The sequence below is a fragment of the Genypterus blacodes genome, unplaced genomic scaffold (assembly GCF_046128005.1).
Source record: "Genypterus blacodes isolate CSIRO-AG114 ecotype Tasmania unplaced genomic scaffold, CSIRO-AGI_Gbla_v1 ptg000156l_1, whole genome shotgun sequence".
NCBI lineage: Eukaryota > Metazoa > Chordata > Actinopteri > Ophidiiformes > Ophidiidae > Genypterus > Genypterus blacodes.
In genome coordinates this window covers 6,480,335-6,500,225 of record NW_027466957.1, presented here as the reverse complement: position 1 = coordinate 6,500,225, position 19,891 = coordinate 6,480,335, and the positions used below count along the sequence as shown (strand labels likewise).

The window sequence follows — 19,891 nt, the reverse complement described above, 5'->3', positions numbered from 1 at the left end:
TGTTATCATTTTTCAGTTAGATGAAAGTATAATATCTTTCCATTGATCATTTTCACTTTGAAAATGACCAAACACACCATACAAAAAAAACGTCTCTCAAATGTCAAGTGCATTGTACTTTTGCTTCAAGTCTGAACTGCTTGAAACCAGACCTGCCTCCCTCAAAGACGCCTTATACTCCATCACCCGGCGACAGCAAGTAAATATGGAAGAGTGGGGACAGAGGTATTTCCACATAGAATGAACACCGGGTCAGCTGGTGCCCAATTTGTGACCAGGGAACCACAATGAAATCAACAGTGCCTGGCACAGCTTAGGGCCGCCAGCAACCTGCATAAATAATTAAGCAACATTTTCCCGTAGAGATGTGTAGGTGAGGCAATTACTACAGCGACGTAAGAGACAGGGCCTGGCACGGAGGTCATCTGTAGCATAATATGGGAACGCAAAATGTTGTAATGCTAATCCACAATTCATTACTGAGCAAACACAAATGGTGAAGGTTGGGCTGTGTGTATACATGGTCTCAAACACAGTACAGAAAAGTACAGATTTAAAAGAAAGTGTTAATGGTGTCATTGGTGCTGGTCAATAGCTTTAAAGATTTGTAGCTACATTATGTGTCTCGCTGTATTTTTTGTCTTTCTTCACCCTATGAAGTCACAAACAACATTCCAGCTTGCTCTGCCCACCTCCGCTGTTGGACGTCAGTGACGTGGAGAGTCCTAACTGTTAGCGGACACGACGGACCACCCGCACACAAAGCGCGTCCGAGGGCCAGCTTAAGTGTCGACCTCTGAGCCGCCGTTACCTCCACTCAGTTTGGCTGCGCTGACAGGGTGGCGTAAAGCAACACCAAGAGGCAATATGATCGCCGAGGGGGGGAGAAAGAATCGGTGCGCTTTACGAGGCGCTGTAGCATCACGAACGCAGTGATCGACTGAGGCTGTTAAGCACAGCGAGTTGCAACAGCTGGGGACGAGTGAGCTCTAAACAATAGAAACAATTGGAAGGAAGGACGAGGAAGAATACAAGGCAAACCTCAGAGTAGGATAGACTAGGACAGCTTATGCTAAGACTTAATGGAGAGACTTAGAAGACAGCAGTAATCCCGCCAACAATGACAGGATTGGTGTTGGAAATGGCAAAATAGCACTAATTGGAAAACTGCTACTGCCTGCCTCTCACTCATACTTAGAATGTATCAGGTCATAACTGTTAATAATCTGTCGATCTAAGAGTGCAGAGTGCATTTGTGTATCTTATGAAGGTTAAATAAATGGTGTGTTTGAGTTGGAATGAAGGCCGCTCATCTCCACAGAGTTCTGCAGCTTCAAAAACATCAGGCTCCTGTTTTTCCACTAATTTCCCACCATATTCTTCTTCTGTAATTAAAACTACACCAATCTACATCCGTGCATGGCTGGTTTACAGTGAATTTGCTATTTACACATCCATTTTAGTTCAGTCTTTGTGTTTGCTGGTGGCTCGCGCTCAAAATGTAGGCGAGCTCAGATGACAAAGTGTTTGCCTGTGAACAACAGGTGCACTATGAGTTAGCGGAGGTCATAAGCTGTTTGGTTGTGGTTCTCTTGAGTAAACAGAATTAGCGGCATGAGCTGATGTTGGCCAAGTTGGGCTTTGTGAAAAATCTCTTTCGTTGCACAATAAACTAAAGGATAGATGTTGAAAATGTGTATGCATGAATTATGACCCTTTTTTGAATACTTGACACATTCAGAGACTGTGAATAAACAGCAGTTTCTTTGCATCTATGGTATGATGATGCCTTCACCATTAACCAACCTACAAATCACATTTGAACATGTTGAAACTGGGTGGGACCAAAGACTTACCTCGTCCCATTCAGAGGTGAAAGACGGAGACTTCTCCAGCCTCTTCTTGCCAGTGCTACAGTTAGAAACAGATTCACTACGGTTGCCCAGTCCTCCTTCGTCCTCCGTGGGAGGCGACACGAGCAGGTCTGAGTCTGACTTGGAGAGGCTGCGTGCCAGTTTCAGGTCCCCAGGTGGGCGCAACCTACCAGCAGACAGAGCCCCGGCACCACAGTCCCTGGGTTCTTTGTTCACAGTGGCGTAAATCGCTTTCGGATCACAGTCTGTCAGAATGGCGGCCATACTGGGACGGCTAGGAGGTGGCACTGCTGTCGCTGCTTCCTCTTTTACTTTGGCTGGTTCCTTTGACTCTGGATGGCTCGGGGTGTCTGGTTCAGCACCTGGAAGCCTGAAAGCTTCTTCGCGGCAGTCGAAGACAGGAGAGGATCCGTGCAACAGGCCAGTGAACTGCTCTGGGACACCTGCTCCCTGGTCCTCGCTGGGCTGGGAGTTATCTGGGGAGAGCGAAAAACAGATGACAAAGTGAGCACAGGGGGAGAGAGAGAGAGAGAGAGGGAGAGAGGGAAGTCTGTCTGTGCTGGAAACTGGACTTCTATTGAGGGGCAGATCCTCAGAGAAGGGCTAATAAGAAACCGCCCACACAAGCCCCAAAACAGATCTGTAATTGTTTCCTACAAGGAGTGACGGAGAGAAAGAGAGAAAAAGGGGATAGACGAAGTATGGAGAAGGCGGAGGTTGGCTGGAGATTTGCAGAATTCCTATCCCAGCTTGTAGCCGTCTGACGTCTAGCTGGAGGTGCCTGTGTTTCATAATATACCTCTGCTAGAGTTTCACTCATTTTGACAACCAGAGACTCCCAGACCCATGTGCTGGTTGAGTACATTTTCAAGTATGACACGGCACTAAGGATTGTTTAAGATACTGACTTAACTTGCAGGCAAGCACACACACACAGTCTAAAACTGCATTAAGCACAGAGAACATCTAACGCAAGCAAACTGAAAAACCAAACAGTGTGAAACTTACTTTGTTTGTCCTCCCCAATGAAAACAGCTCCTTAGTGAGGCTGAATGGCAAGTGCAATTAAAATCAATTACATGTCCCTACTCCCTTTCTCTGAGGAATTACTGACAATCTAAGGCTTTTCCTGTTTTCAAATCAGCAACACAATGAGAGCCCATTCTCAGTTACACTCTGGCTTAGAAAACCGAGACGAGAAGTCGCTGTCCTCCGCTAGCCTCTTCTCCTGAACTGCGGCAACACAGCTGTGTGTTGTTATGTGAGTGCGTGAAAAGCGCCCTTCTGTCTTTACTGGCTTCTAATTCTAGACCCCGACCGGTGGCTCGAGGATGGAAATCTGAATCACCCGAGCCGCCACACTCCCGATGATTGGGCTTCTGACACGTGGAGAATGACTCTGTGTGTGTTGTGTATGTGTGCGGGGGATCCTCTCCGGCGTGACAGTGCCGGGGTGTTTGGTGACAGGGAATCTGGGGCAGCGACACCACAGGAAAGCAGTGGCCTGTCGCTGCTGCTCATGTTTGTCCTTCCTCAACCTGCTGTTACCGCAGGGAAAGCATCAAAAGGCCATGTTGTTAAAGATTCAGGGGACACACACACACACACACAAACCCAGAGTACGTCTGTTAGGCAAAGCTCAGTCTGACTTCATCAAACTGCTCATTTACTATTTTAGGGGCAATTTTGAGCAAGGGAGCGTGCCAGAAGACGCCCTGTACTTCCCTTTGACAACACTTCATCACAGAAGATTGTGTGTGGGAGTCGCGTGTTATAAAGATCGAGTGAGCATACTACACACATATGTCAGGACCACAACCAAACACCCACCCACCCTCTGCTTGGCCGCTGAGGAGTGTGAACGCCCTATGACCACATCGGTGAGGTTCCAACAATCTCACGTGGCGTTAACCCTCGATGAGCACCCGTGGTCAGTATGTTCTACAGTGAAAAATGTACACGGACGTAATCTGATGTTTTCCCAGCTCTCATAGGTGGGTGAGGTCACCACAGAGAGAGGGGGGGTTGGGTGTGTGTGTGTGTGTGTGTGTGTGTGTGTGTGTGTATTTCATTTGGCTCAATGAGCTCAATATCTAACGAGTGATGTCATGTTCAGTTTGCAGACACAGCTGTGCTAGTGCTGGCTGTCACACCACCATGTTAAACGGTCCATTCCAAAGTCAATTCAAGCTCAGCCTGTGGCGAGACAGTATCTTACCTATTTCTTTATTTAATTGATTATGCATTAGGGCCGCATTTTCAATTCTGTGTCGGGCAGCGAGGAAATTCAATCAGGAACCTCAAACTGTCTTATTGACATTTCGACATTTACAGTAAAAGCAGGAAAACAAACACTTTTATTGACAACGGTGGTCAATAGCAGACAAACGTATAGGAGAGTACAATTTGTTTTATCTTTATCATCATCCTAATAGCCAGCCTGTTATCATATTGTGTACATATGCATAATGTTGTGGCCGTTCTCCTGCTTTCTTTCTTGAACCTTCTACCATCCATCTGCAGTTCATTAGTGACCCAATCCACTAAATCTTAGCGATAAAAATGTTTTAAGCTCAAGTTGGCTTTGGCTGGACAATGGAGACCATTTGGTCCTCTCCATGTATTCCATGAGCAGTGAGACTACGTGATACTACACACATTTATTGTTGTGTGTGGAATGTGAGGATAATACTACTCCTGAAAATCATCCAGTGGAAATCCAATAAAACAAAACTGCACAGAGGTAGAAATCTGTAGGGCAACACTAGTAGTAACGTTTCTGCTGAGGACAGCGATGTGTCTGTGGCCAATGATGCGCGCACTAGTATTGCTGAATGTGCATGTACCCACGACCGGTCACACAATGAGTCGAGATCCAAATCCCATCCCAGTAGGAGGCTTTGGACCTCAGATCACAATAAGAATGGGAAGCTTCCTCCCCCATTGCCATAAAATCCAAATTGTATTTCGTAATATTAATATAAAAAAACTAATTTGAGGTATCTGTGTTTTTGTGAAGTGCAGTGAAAAGAGCACAGAGCTGGAGAAAATAAATAAATTGAGAGTTTTTCTGTCAGTGTTTCACATTTCCCAATGACATCATCGTGAAACGATAATTGTCAAATTAAATTGCATTGTCTTGATTTTTGTGGCAAAGCAACTCCCAGGGTCACAATGTTAATGTTTGAACCCATTAGAGTTGATTGTCTGAGGGTCATTTGCTCAAATCCACAAGTCAATTATAATGCGTTTGACTACATGGTGACCTTTGTCTGTAAAAGCACCTATTCCAAAAGACAGACACTCAGAATTTCATAAATGTCAATGTGATTTCTTGTTTAATTATCATTTGTGCCCAGGTGCGTCAGGTTTGGGCTAAATTACACCCGTTATGTTATTACTAATTGTTACAATATAATTTGAAAAGGACAACTAAAGTGGTGGACAGAGAATGACTTAGAATCGCAGCTCAACATAAACTTGCATGTGTCTAAGTCGCATATTGTATTGACTTTGCTACAAAAACTATATACAGATATTTTCATTGAATGTCAGACAAGCTCTAGAACTCCTCTTCATGCTTGACTGGATGATGTGGTATATCCAGCTTTAAGATGTGAATCTGAGATAGGATTTTCTGATCAAGAATTCCGTTTCATATTGGCAATGAAATGAGCCTCTTATTCTCCTGCCAAGGAATCTTTCTGCCAAATCCGCTCTGCTCCTCCAGAATGCCAGTCATGCATTGCCTGGCAGCCTTAATCCAAGCCAGCCAACCTTCGCCCTACACACTGAAACTCACTCCACCCATTTCCCCAACATGCCTGACTGGCGTTCATGTCTTGGATCTTTACAAGATTGCCGGCACTTTCACTATTGAGTGGTCAAACTTACCTCCCAGTGACCGTGGGCCCGCCCGCCCGGGTCCAGGGGGCTGCAGGGTGTCTTTCGTCTTGCTCGGGGGTCTGAGTTCGCTTGGGGCAGTGGGTTTACGCTGTTGTGTGGATAGATGGATAGATAGAGAACTGTTTAGTGCACTAGCAGCTGGCACAACATATCGCTTGGACGTTTTGAGTGGTGCCGGCCAATCACATTAGCGAGAGCTGGATCTCAGTCTAATGCAAATAAGTCTAAGGCTAATTATCCAGTAAGCCAAACATGAAAGATAAACAGCATCTCATTCATTGACTGCATTAAAACACTGGCAGTAGATCAGTTCTGATATGGTTTGGCCCAGACAGTTGGAGGTGAGAACGCAGAGGACACCATGCTGCTCGACTAAGATTTTTTCAAAAGGAAGAAGAAACAAAAATGTTAACTTAGAATGGGACAACAGCAGCAGGCATGGGTGGTTGGCAACAAACATAAAAGGTACTAACTGGGCGATAAATATGAGGCGGCAATAAAAATAGGTTGAAATCATAAATAGAAGGGGCAGAGTTATAAAGACACAGACTTATGCGGGCCAGTGGAGATGACACAGAACGGAGTACAGAATAAAGGAGGAGAGAATGAGGAGAGACGAGGGTAGTAGATCAAAGCTGAGGAGATTCGTGCTCACACTCAGAGAGGACTACGGGGACAGAGCTATGCTTCCTGATGAAGTGAAACTAAATCAAATCATGGCATTGACTCCCATATCTTCAAACAGCTTGGAGGGCCGCTTCAGGCTCCATCTCTTTACTTTTCCCTGTATTAATATGTTACCACAGTTTCCACACAATGCATTTCAAACAGTTGCTGGGGGGGGGGGGGGCTGCCCTGTGAATGTCCAACCTTCCTTTTACCCTTGAGGAGGTCTCACGACAAGAGACAGAAATTCATACACACCTGAGGTAGGACACTGTTTGAAGACTGGACGGTGGCGCTCTCATCTAGAGAGGGAAGGAAATGTAAGTATTACCACACAGCTTGGACGGATAAAGGATTACCTCAGTCCCAATTAATCATATCAATTATGACTTACAGGGTACGAATGCCAGGAGGGAGATTACACAAGGTGAATGAGGAAGTGATGTATAATAGGAGAAATCATGTATTATGCAAGGCAACTAGTCTTTGGATTAATCTCTCTGCTATTTCAACAAAGCCGGGTGTGCAGACATGATGAAGTGGGTTTCAAACCAATAAATAACTCATCATTTCATATTGCTGTCTGATTTAGGGGAGGAAGAAGACGAATGATAATGAAGAATTCTGTTTTTCTAACGCCGTCATCTATCCACATAAGGGCACCGAGATGACATCGCCGATTAAACTCCAACCCTTTAGCTCAGTGCCGTTTTCTAACGCTATAAGTGAAGATGACTAAGCTAAAAACCCAGAGGGGATGTTTTTAGAGCTTCTAGGTCAAGAGCTAGGTATCACAATGGCCCCTTATTTAATCCCACTTAATCCAATTAAATGCTGTGTCATTCACTGGCCGCAAAACAAGGAGGTCCTGCTAATGTATGGCAGAAAATAAGGGCAAGGACGACATATTCAAGGTTAGACTGTGTGTAAGACTCCATTGCAGAGCAGGATTGAAGTGTATTCGGTTTCAGTTATTAGCCGGCAGCTCCCTGCAGAGGAGCTTTAAGGAGTGGATGGAAAAATGACCTCAGATCCTCTCTAACTCTGTTATATTCCTGTTAAGAAGGAGGGAGTCACAGTAGGATCAGAATGAAGCGGTATGGTGGAGGTATATGGTAAAGGGGAGTGTTGGTTTACCTAGAGACGCCCCTTAAATTATTATACACAACAAATGCCAAGTAGAAAAATAACTATCTTCTTATCAAATCACTATAAAACTCTTCAGAAGAGAGGAGGTTACTGATTGCAGCTGCATTACCTTTATGAGAGTGGGACTCCTGGCTGGGTGGAGGAACTTTGGTCTGTGCGGTCAGCAGCAACTCGTATGTGTGATCCTCCTCCACTGGCTCCCCTCTCTCATCAATACTGCTATTTGTATACAGGGCCTTAGAGAGAGAGAGACAAAGAGGAGAGGGACGGTTGTGGGGAGAGAAGGTGGGAATGAAAAGGCAATGCAAAGAGGACCTTGAGAGTCTCACTATTCACTATTGGAGGGTGGGAGTTGTACTGTGATGCTAATGCCTCCTTTAGTGTGGATTGTATTGCTATAGTCGCCCCACAGCTCCCTCTAGATGGTCAGCATGGGAGTTTCTTGTTGAAATAATTACAAAATGACATTAGGCACCTTAAGCAGACATTTTAAAATATTTCAGGATAAAACAACTTGAAAACACGACAAAACCTGCTCCTTGTGTCCTGTGTCTCACTGTGATTGACAATTATTGGGCATAAGTTAACATTAAGCTGTGGGCGTGAATAGCACCAAATAGGGGTCGTTGTTGTTTAATGTGTCATCATAATAAGTACAACCGCACAGAAAAAGTCACATGTGTCATGGTCCCTCGTGATCAGTTCACATGTGATGCATAGATCTCCTCACCTCTGAGCTCATCTCTTCTTCATGAGCAGGGCCAAGATGTGATGCGTGGATCAGACGTTCTTTCTGTAGATGATGTGGAATGAGACGCAGTACACATTTAATAACCATTTAGTGGAGTTTAACCGCACATACAGTCTTGTGATTCAGTCTTGTGATTCTCAGTGAGGACCACTATCACCCCCTAGTGGGAGGTCTGCATTTCATTCTCTTAAACCTCTGTGAAAACGTCATCTTACCACATGTGATGTTGTGTGTGTGTGTGTGTGTGTGTGTGTGAGAGGTTTCTGGTTGGTTCTAACCTTGCCAGCTTCACTATCCGGTCGTCCAGAGTCCCTGTCAGAGGACTTCCCACTGGTCAGGCTGTCCAAAGAGTGGCAAGAGGTGGCTTCAAAGAGAGCCTCATACGGGCTCTCCTCCTCAGGTCCTGGGGCCAGCCCAGATATCAACTCGCTAACCTTCTCCAAATCACCTAGATCACCGAAAATACACAGTCAGCACAGACGTTCAGGCAGACTAAACACCAAAAAGGTTAACTTATCATTTTACGGCGTCGGTATTTCCTGTCCGAACTGCGGCTACCAAATTACTGCCGACATTCTGGATAGGAGACATCTGGTAAATCTTACCTTTTTTCCGTGGGCTGGGACTCTCCTGAGGTGGAGGGATTGGTGGAGGGGGGAGGGCTATATCAGGAGGCTTTCCAGTCATGTGGACTGAAAAATGGGGAAACGAGAGTTATTGCAACTGATAAACATGGACCCAAGGGGCTCGCTCTGCAGTTACACAAAAGATCCTTCACCTTGAATCAGAGCGGCTATCTCTCTGCTCTTCTGGGAGGGCATGTCCTTAACAGTGTCCCGCGCTGTCAGGCCCTTCTGGTCTAGCATGTTCCCATCGACGCCTGGCAGCAACATGAAGGGTTGATTTTTTAGAATACAGGGGTGTCCCAATTAAGTTCATTTCATACCTGAGGTAAACAAGTGTTTCAAATGTCAAACATCTGACCTGCGCTGAGAAGTTTCTGTACCACGTCAGTCTTCCCAAACAGGGCTGCCTCATGGAGCGCACTGCCTTTCTCCGTCTGAAAAAGAAAGCGTGCAGGACAAGGCAGAAAATGAAGACAGAGGAAAAGCACACTTGTAACGCAAACAGGGAAAACTCCAACGTTCTATGCAGGAACATTTGTACATCAGCCAACGATCGATCCGCTCTCCTGCAGGTCTTATCTGGACCTGACATACCATTTTCATTTCCTCCTACTATTTGCTAGATGGATGAGGTCGAGTTAAACCTGTAACCTTTCCTTTCCAACACATAAATTTGACTAATAAATAGATGACGTGGCGGCTATTTATACCCTACCACCTGGTCCACTTTACCATGGACAATTATTTGGCAGCGCAATCAAAGTTGATGATTTTCCGGCTCACAGGAACACGCTAATTGAAACCTGCAGGACACGTAGCCTGAAGGACATCAAATAGGTGCGCCCAGATTTAATTCCAAAGACAGGAGGACAGAGGAGAGGGGAAAGTAACTCGAGACAGATGGCTATCACAGATTCGTAAGAGTCAGAGCCACAGGACCCGCCGGAGGAAGAGAGGCCAGCGCTGCATTTTGTTCTTTGAGAGTTACAGCTTTAAAAGGGAGAAAGCGTTGCAAGAACAGATTATGTTAGCCACCGTGGCTTTGGCATGGCCCCATATTAAGACATGCTTACACACTTGAGGTTTTGAGTTTACTAACATACACACAAGTACACACCTCGTAGTTGATATCCATGCCAGCATCCAGCAGCACCTCCACCACAGACAGGTGTCCGTTGCGTGAGGCCAGGTGCAGTGGCGTGTGTTTCTTGGTGTTGCAGCTGAGCAGGTTGGGGTGGGCGCTGAGGAGCAGCTTGACCACCTCCAGGCGCCCGTACAGTGCAGCCAGGTCCAGCGGGGTCTCAAACTTGTTGTTTCTCATGGTGGGGTCGGTCAGCTCCTCCAGTAGCAGCCGCACCACTTCAGAGTGGCCATACTGGGCGGCACAGTGCAGTGGCGTCTCGTTGTCATTGTTCTGCCGGAGGACAACACAGGACAGGAATGGAAAACGGATCGAGGTGGACAGAAGAAGGGTGGGAACAGCAGTCCAGAAATGGGGTTGAAGACAGAAGGAGAGCCAAAGACAAGAAAGGAAGGGACTCAGGAGAGAAGTGACTGAATCATGGAGTCGTGGTTGATGAAGACAAACAGATGACTGAGTGGAGTTGCAGTGAAGTGAAGACAATCAAGGCAAAAAGCCCACGAGACGACCTGACAAGAAGCACATAATGAGGCTGAGAGGCGTAGGGGTGGGGGGGGTCGTGCTTGGACAGAGGGTGGGGCGAAACATAGATATGCAAGGTAGTGAGGACTAATGAGGCTGACGGGCGTCTGGGAGCCACCCGTGGAGGCCGTTGTTCTCCAGAAGCAGCAAGGGACACTCGCAAAGGAACCCAGGCAGATGGGGAATTAGCAAAGACACGGGCCAAAGCAAATGTTAATGGCAATGCATAGATACAAAGAGTTAGACCTGAGCCATTATTCGTGTTATCCTCTGGAGATGTGCTGTCATATCTCTGGAGGCACTACTCTTCCCCCCACTAGTTCCCCACAGCAAACAGCAACAGCCATCAGAGTGAAGGATGGGAGAGGTTTCATAAGACCAAAGTTTTCCAGGGCAGCGACCCTGTACAAACATGATGTATAGAATACACTTTGATGCTTTAAGTGTTTTGATGTCACTGGAACTTTTTGCTTTTATAAAACACTTGATGCTCCGCCGCTGAAGTATGAATTGTATGACACATCAATGAACAAAAACAAATATCAGCACTTTCTCTGGGACCGTAATCTAAATGGTTTATTTTAATATGACTATTATATGGAAATAATCTGCCCATAGCACATTTATTATGTTTACTTATTACACTTTGATGATGGAGCACAGGCCATTTGTGAAATCAGCAGGTGGTGTTTGCTTGGACTGAAAAAAAGAGAAATCACAGCGCTTCACTGATTATTATAACAACTAATTGACGCTTCACTGTTATCCTGATGTGCGTTTAAATGAATCAGAATTGTTTAAATAAATCAGCAACTGGTGGTTATAACATCTAATGATTGTCGTGCATCAGCATGCAGTAGCAAGATCCACGTGAAAACATAAACCTGAGAACCTGTAGTGCTGCTGCTGATTCATACCATGAAGAGCCAGCAGGGGGCAAACACGGCAGCCTGTGAGCTAACCTGAGGGGATGATGTGGGAGCAGCGGAAACCAAGGCACAATGGCATCATGCATAGTCATAATTAGGACTGCTGTAGGGTTATATTGAGAGGGACTGGGAACAGCAGCAGAGAAAACATCCGTCCTCACGGTCCTGCTCACACTGGGACACCACAACAGGAAATACTCGCGTTTACTCCGCAATACAGTCTATGTTAAGCTTACAGCTCGTTCCCACTAGTCAACATTGTGTTTAAAGGCGTGACAGAGTGCCAACTATTGTCGACCCACATGCTGAACGGGTCAGTCTTTCCAGACACACAGAGTCACCTACAAACATATGACAGCTGGCATCAGAGGAGCCACATGGATGCGCAGGGTGCCAGGTTGGGTGGCTCCCTAAAGGGAAGCGCCAGCTGTGTCTAGAGTCAGACCAAAGGACGCCCACTAGAGGGGACAACAGGGCAGTTTGAGAGTGGTGCCAATGGCCCCTTCACTCACTGACACCTTCACAAATACCTGGCACCAGATGGGATACGCAGGTATCTCCATATTTGTTAGAGAGAGAGAGAGAGAGAATCTATACTACTTTACTATACTACTATGCTGATGAAGCAGGTCACAGCTTGAACAGTTGTGGAGCCCAGAGAAGAGAGAGGAGACCCAAAAGCAAGCTGGCTTCTTTCTGCCTGGGTGATGTTAGCAGTTGAATTTGGGATTTGTTTACATCTCCAATATTTATCTCAAAACAAATCCAAACCTCCCACACTCATATTAAAAGATGACACCACACACAAAGTCATGTGTGTGCACCCCACACCAAACACTGATCACAGATAAAAAGAGCAACCAATCTTCTGAGATACGTTTCGCCTCTGCTTTTCAGCGACATTAACTCAGCAGTTGAACGTACAGCAAATACTGTGATGACATCTCCATCAACATCACGATTCATACGTGCTCAGATACACACTATAGCTCTGCTGCCCCTGAAATAAACCCTCCATTGTATGATTTACAGTGTCAAAGTCTCTTTAACAGGCCAGTGGAATAAGTTGTAAATGTTTCACAAGCAGAACATATAACATAGTCCTTTGCATTGCCTCCTTTGTAAGCTACACTAAAATAGCAATGTGTTTCTAGTGTAACCAATATAAGCAATTGCAGCAACAAAACCACAAAACAAGGCTTCATCATATCCACAGTTTCCCATCTACACCTCTCTGTTATGATAAGCTTCTCATCAACAGGACTGATTGCAGGGCCATTGCTATGAACTGCATCGGAATCTACATACAGCATGATTGTAATAACCTGGCAACCTATTGTATACCAATTTGTTTTGCTGAGGACAGTGTGATTTAGAGCATTTAATGCCTGCTGATGAAGACCAGGATCAGCCTCGTCTCAGCACTAATCTTACCACAGGCCATGCGAGCAGTCAAACAAACATTCATGTACGAACACGACGGCGATCTGAAGGCTATTACGCAAAATGGCACCGATAACTAGCAGCCTAGCTTGGAAAAAGAGATAGAGATTATATTTGATGAAGCACTATCAACACTGTTTGGACACAATTTTATAACATAAGGTTTTTGATGACGAGCTTGTACTTGACTGTGGTGGTACTGACAACAAATATGAGGGCATGCCAGAGAAAACAGATTATGCTGTTCAATGACACCTCTACTGCACTAAGAACATCTGGAGAGTATTCTGGGATGAAATAAGAGATCAATAGACAGAGACAGGATGCTACTGTGATTCTGGGGCTGGGAGAGGGTAACACGGTTTGACTGGTGACCTCTGTCACGTGACATGTTGGCTGGCAGCAGAGTGAGGCAGTGGTTACATCACTCTGCCCCGTGGTTGTAGCAGTGGTGTGTTAGTGTGTATGTGTGTGTGTGTAGTGCAGAGGGGGTGGGCTGAACAGCTGTTGCAGCTTGTGTGCCAAAGGGCTGCCCATGTTCGCTGCATGCCAGTGTCTACCGTCACGAGCTTAGATCTACGTAGTATACAAAACATACAAGAGGATTCCTCACCATCTTTCATGTATGCGTAAGACATTTTGAAAAATCATTCTCCCTTTGCCAACTCTGTGATCTCTGTCTCTGACTTTGTCTTAACTTTACTTCTTTATGTTTTTCTTGTATTTATCAAATAAACCCTGAAAACGATGAGACTGCATTCCCAAACTTCCAGAGCATGAATAGGAACCCTAATATATAGACTGGCACAAGAAATTAAGTTTTATTCGCTCAGTGTCATGCATTCCGCAGGGAGAGGCTTTATTAGGCCTATAATGAGATGAATGTCTCACTGGCTCTCCGCCACAAACTATAACTTCTGTACAGTACACCTCCACTCCACAAACACACATTCAACTAAATTAAAAGGAACTCATTAGCCAAAGCCAACCGTAAAAGCCTTAAAGATACCATATCTCCTGCAAACCCCTGCTCTCATACTTAAGTGCCCCAAATGACATGTCCTTAAAATATGCAAATCTAAAAGCATGACAATGATAAAAGGCTCATTGCTTCGTTAAATAAGAAAATGTCCCCTCTGGGGATTTTCAAACATGAGTGTGACAGGAACAGGAACAGGTCCTGGAGGATGAGGATGGAGCAGAAGGCGGGGGGGCGAGGGCAGCTCTGGACACTGAAGTGACAGACAGAGTGATTAAATGAGCATGCTGGCAGACTGTGAGGGCTGTGCCTAGAGGAAAAGGGGGAAACAAGCTCTGCACCACTGATAATGAGGTGACCGAGTCTGAAGATTGCCGCCATCATTGGAACCCTATGGTCTCATACAGTGTGATCATTTCTTTCTTTCATCTGTAAGAAAGCAAAATAGTGTGCCTATGTTTTTGTTCAACGTTTCTCATGTGACTTTACCCGAGTGGCATTTCACTCAGGTTGAATGTGTTGAGGGCCTATTGTGGTGTTCGGGCAATGTTTCATTAATATAAACTCAGACATCTGAGCCCGGGTCAGAGGCACTCATCTAAACAGTCATCGTATTAGACAGGTGACCTATATTGGAAGATGAGGCCTGGGAGAAAGGTGTGTGAAATGATACAGAAGGACTATAGCTACAACAGTTTATAATGGAAAAAAACACATTAATGAACAAAGAAGGGGGTCAGTAAATCCATTTATATAAATGGTAATTGTAAAGTGCTTGTCGTTTATTCTGTACCCACATTTCTATCAGTTTTCATGAGGAAGTTTTGTGTTTCCAAAATTAAACTTCTTTCACAGCTCTATTATGCTGAGCACATTAAATAGGCCATAGATGCATGGCCCACTTACATACTACATGACAACCGTATAAAACATTCTCCTTATTCTATCTACTGCACAGTCAGCAGCACACAATTAATGACCATAGTTCACCATTAATAATAACTCAAAATGATAATAGAGTCGCACAATGAATATAAAACAATAAAAGCTACGGTACATTTTTGAATCAGAACTGAGCAAAGAAAAAGCTAAATATTTATAAGACTACATGCAGGGTTTTGTTTCTACCCGACACCAACTAATCCATTCCCTTTTCTGCACTGCATCAAGGGACAAGTGTCTGACATCTGAGCATATTTAATTATCTCACTTTTCCAAATACACCACACAGTATAATCAATACGCCAGTTGGCTGGTGGAACTGGAATACAGCTTATGTCATTGTTCAACCATGATTATTCATTACAAAATGTCTTCTACCACCTCTTTCTACTATGAAGAACAATGCAAAAATATGCATCTCTAGATTTCCATCTTTTCCACTCTTTGTGTACTGAACCTGTAGCCCCTCTAATGAGACAGTGGGGGTTAGCCTGGGTCAGATCCCCTGACAACGGACAGCTTTCCCCTACCAACACATTTGGACCTTCATCAAAGTGGTCTAACTACAAAAGACACCATCAGAAGCAGACAGAAGCAGCTATAATGAATAAACATTAGTCTGGCTTGCTTCCGAGAAGAGGGCAACAAAAAAAGAATTGGACTGAGTCCAGGCTGAGGACTGGCGTGTCCCTGAAGGAGCCCTGGACCTCCATTAGGCCAGAACATACACCTTTCATGTCTGGTTGACTCCACACAAACACCGCATCTCTCCACTGGGTCACTCACCACAACTGCACCGCCAATAAGCTGTGACACCGTTACCATGGCAACGTCCCACCTCTCCTCTCCTCAGCAACGCCAGCTCACAAAGTGGGAGGTGGAGGAGGATGGGCAAATAGACACACTCACGCAGACTAGCGTGGCATGGAAATCTCTCCTTGATGCTGATGCAAACAGACCAGTACACCGGAAAGCTCCCATCCTCCTCCTTCTCTCTACGACGAGAGGGGAGGCACAGCCCACTCGGTCACATGATGCCATCACCATCACCATAACCAGCACCAGACTGCGTCCATGTTTCTGATTTATTCATAACAGGGTATCAATTATTCAGGAACAGGTAGTGGCCCCCAAACTATCCAAAAGCATTCGCATTAGGGACCTGTCCCAAATCTGAGCAGGACGAGCACGAGCGCCTGTTAAATCCATCCAACGTTCTTAAAAGGTAAAAGACAGCAATTCAAGCACAACGGAGGCATTCATTTCAACACACAGCAGCATTTGCACTTCAAAAAAGGCCAGCCACCCCCCATCAAAATGCTAAGAAGATTAGTCCAAGGGAAATGTGACAATGTTCCAAAATAGTGTGCGGCGTTATCTTACAGGCCTGGATGGGTTTGCAGCTCTGCAGAAAATGTAATCACAGAACTACCAGCACGTTTGTTCTGCTCTGACTGCAGCGGTATCTGCTCCAGCTGGAACCCTCAAAGGGACGGACACTACAGGCTGCCACTGGCACGTTCCAGGGCAGCAGCATTAGCTTCTGTGATAAGGGTGCAGCGGCTGAAGATCAAATATTTACTCCGACGTGTGTTCAAATAAATCGTTAAGAGTTGAATTAAGACTTCAGCAGATACTCCGGACCTGGGAGGCATTGGTTTCATCTCTCAGCTGGGGATTTCATTCAGATACGGAGCAGTAAGTGCTGCTGAACTGTTAATTCAAACCGATTCCAATAGACGATTGCATTTTTTAAGACTGACTAATTAGAAAACATAACTACACACCTTATAGTTGTATTTTTATGTTGTTACTGAATTTATGATGCATTGCTTCGGGTTGGTTAGCATTTTCTCTTTTTCGAGCTCCACATCACTGTATTATTTTCAGGGCGTATTCATTGCAATTTCCAAACAACACAATGATAAAAACACAACAAAACAAACAAACAAAATCACATTCAGACTTACAAATCAATAGGTGAGAGGAACATACAGAACTGAACACTGTGAGGTGGAGGGCATGCAGTAATGTAGTGACAGAAACAGAAAACTCCCCCTCATGTAGATTTGACATCTCAACGACTCCGACAAGACGATACGGATAGAAAGCCAGAAGCAACACCTGCACAAAGTGTGTTAATGTAAAGTCCTCAGTCGTCTCAATACCCAATAGGTCAGCAGCAGTGAACAAACGAAGCCCAAGCGCGGCAAGCAAACACCAAGACAAGAGCTGAACGAGGTTCTGCTAAGCCAGCGAAGCAAAGAAGCACTGAAAGAGAAACGTAGTATCAGCAGCACTGTGTACACACCTTGGCATTAATATAGGGGTCAAAGGGCCCACAGCGTTTGAACTCTTTATGGTCTACAGAGCTCTGGGAGGGAGGAAGAGAAGAAAGGACGATGGTTTGGGTTCAGACAAGCAATGAACAAATGTATGATGATCACACTGAGTCAAGCTAAATGAAAAAGGAGAAACACAAATCAGAGTTGCGTTAATGAACATTCAGATGAACAAGCAGAGAGAAATGACACAAAATGAGCCAAGTTCTTTCATCTGGTTGATATCTTCACACGGAGGTGGCAGGTACAGATTCAATCTTTTAGCTCAGATTTAAATGCTTAAAGCTCATCTTGGGTCATTTCTCCTCATTCCACACAGGACAGGCCAGAGATGATGCTGGATGGAAGGCCGTCAGTGCAGTGAGCAACCAAACAAAATATCAAACATTGAGGGAAACCGTTAAATGGTTAGGGGAAACAAGCATTTCTCACATCAGCATCAAGTCACAGCACCTCATAACAAACGCAGCATCAGTCAAGTAAGAGTCACGATGCATTAAGGTTAAAGCTCGCTCGTAACATCCTTGCCTTCCACACTCACTTTGTTCAAATTGAGAGCAACACCAGGCACAAATGACCTGCATAGCAAGTAGAAAATTGACGAACTTCCTTTAATAACTCTCCTACATCATCACAACTTTAATAAAGATGTCGACAGTTTCACAGCACTGCTGGAAAGGGAAGTGTTCAGGAAGTATTTAGAATCTTTATTTAGTTCTGCTACAATCATCTAAAAAAAGTTCTTCTCCTTCCTTTTCATTTGCACAAAGCGCATACTGCTTCAAATTGCTTGCTAAGACGGCTGGACAGGAGAATGGAATGAGATGGAATGCGTACCGACGTTCCACCTGTTAATCATTAACACGTTAGGTAAACTTGGTGGTTAATGTTAACCATGCACATCCTCTGTTTTAGATCAGTCAGTCCCTGCAACAAAAACAATCATTTTCCTTGCGACATCTGTATGTTAAGTGTTTAAAAACCAAAAGAGAGAAACCCAGAGACGTACACACACACACACACGCGCGAAAACACTAAATAGAGATTGCAATGACAAACCTGCTCGTTGAGTTTGGGGTGTGAGGGTCCTTGGTGAATGAGCAGTCTGACGATGCGTTGGTCTCCCTTCCATGCGGCCAGATGGAGAGGGTAGCAGCCCTTGTTGTCCGCGATGTTCGTGAAGGCCTCGTTTCGCAGCAGCGCCTCGACCACCTCACTAAAGACGGATATGCCAAAACGGGGGGAGGGGAGGGAGGGGGAGGACAGTCCAGGTCAGGCAGTACCAAGAGAATTAACCACACTAATAAATATGCAAGGCCCAGCGATCAGCAATCAATAGCTTTATTATCCCAGTGGGACAATTCGCCGGGGAAAGGCTGGGCTTCATTTAGCACAGACGACGTAAACAGGGGACAAATTCCCAAAGCCATTTAATTCTGACCCACCTGTGTCCATTTAGGGCGGCGTGGTGGAGAGGAGTGTATCCAGTGCTGTCCACACAATTCACATTGGGGCCTCTCCAGATACTGTTGAGAGCAGAGAGGAGAGTTAGGCATCTGTCACACACACACACACACACACACACACACACACACACACACACACACACACACACACACACACACACACACACACACACACACACACACACACACACACACACACACACACACACACACACACACACACACACACACACACACACACACACACACACACACACACACACACACACACACACACACACACACACACACACACCCTTTCCCTTTGTAAAGTCTCTAAACAGTGGGCGTGTCTGATCTTACACAGATTGTCACCTCATATCCCAGCGGAAAAGCAGCTGACTTTCAGACTTTCGGCTCCACGCATCAAAACACAGACACGCCCCACCTTCACACAGGTGTGGGAGGGGGCAGGGGGGCGGCCTTCATGCCTTCTGTCTCTCCAGAAAGGAGTCAGAGGACAGGAATGCGGAAACATGGATTTGCCACCAACAAAGCAGCAAACCACAGCCCTATCACTCTAGACCAGGTCCTGAAATAGCAACTAACTCTTATCCTCCATTGCCCAAGCAATTAATTTAAAAATAAATCCTGTTAGAAAGCATTGGAAAGGAGCCGAAAAAAGCAAGTAAGGTATACTACAGCACTACAGGAGCACTCTCATTCATTTCAGCTGAACTCAGCTGTCTGCGCAGATTGGTGCGGTTCTTTTCATTTGAAAGAGTGGCAGAGTGACAGGGAAAGAGAAACATGATGGACTGGGAAAAGGGGGGGGTGTGTGAGGCGTGAGTGATGGAGGGAGTAATTTAAGGAGCTAACGGATGACTGTTGAAGATGGACTGTCAGCCAGGACGTAGAATTGGAGGCTCTCAGAAAAAACCTGAACTCGTCCTAAATTAATCATGCGACAGGGAAATCCCAGCGCAAGCCGAGCGAATATCTGCCAGTAGAATGGTTTGCAGTTCAGAAAGCTGAAGTGAAACACAACGCGCCGATCCACAGAAGCACAGAGAGGACGACTTGTTTGTAGCTTTTGGAATATGACGGACAACTGTTTGCACCGCACCACTCATTGAGATTGAAGATAACTAGAGGTATGGCAGGACAATAATGCTG

General features: G+C 45.3%; 1 protein-coding gene across 7 annotated transcripts in view; it reads right to left on the bottom strand.

Annotated features, from left to right (window-relative positions):
• Nucleotides 1-19,891, bottom strand: part of anks1aa (ankyrin repeat and sterile alpha motif domain containing 1Aa) — a 53,097-nt gene that overhangs the window by 23,656 nt on the left and 9,550 nt on the right. For 5 of the 7 annotated variants that reach the window (XM_076166112.1, XM_076166109.1, XM_076166111.1 and 2 more), the window contains exons 2-14: nt 18,716-18,796; nt 18,330-18,486; nt 17,240-17,302; nt 10,090-10,386; nt 9,331-9,406; nt 9,125-9,226; nt 8,952-9,038; nt 8,625-8,794; nt 8,326-8,388; nt 7,705-7,831; nt 6,705-6,748; nt 5,769-5,868; nt 1,857-2,350 (exon numbers count right to left, since the gene is read on the bottom strand). In XM_076166112.1, the coding sequence (XP_076022227.1) occupies nt 1,857-2,350; nt 5,769-5,868; nt 6,705-6,748; nt 7,705-7,831; nt 8,326-8,388; nt 8,625-8,794; nt 8,952-9,038; nt 9,125-9,226; nt 9,331-9,406; nt 10,090-10,386; nt 17,240-17,302; nt 18,330-18,486; nt 18,716-18,796 (1,861 nt within the window). Of the gene's footprint in view, nt 1-1,856; nt 2,351-5,768; nt 5,869-6,704; nt 6,749-7,704; nt 7,832-8,325; nt 8,389-8,624; nt 8,795-8,951; nt 9,039-9,124; nt 9,227-9,330; nt 9,407-10,089; nt 10,387-10,881; nt 11,087-17,239; nt 17,303-18,329; nt 18,487-18,715; nt 18,797-19,891 lie in introns of those variants that run through there. The other 2 variants (XM_076166115.1, XM_076166116.1) reach the window with 2 other exon arrangements.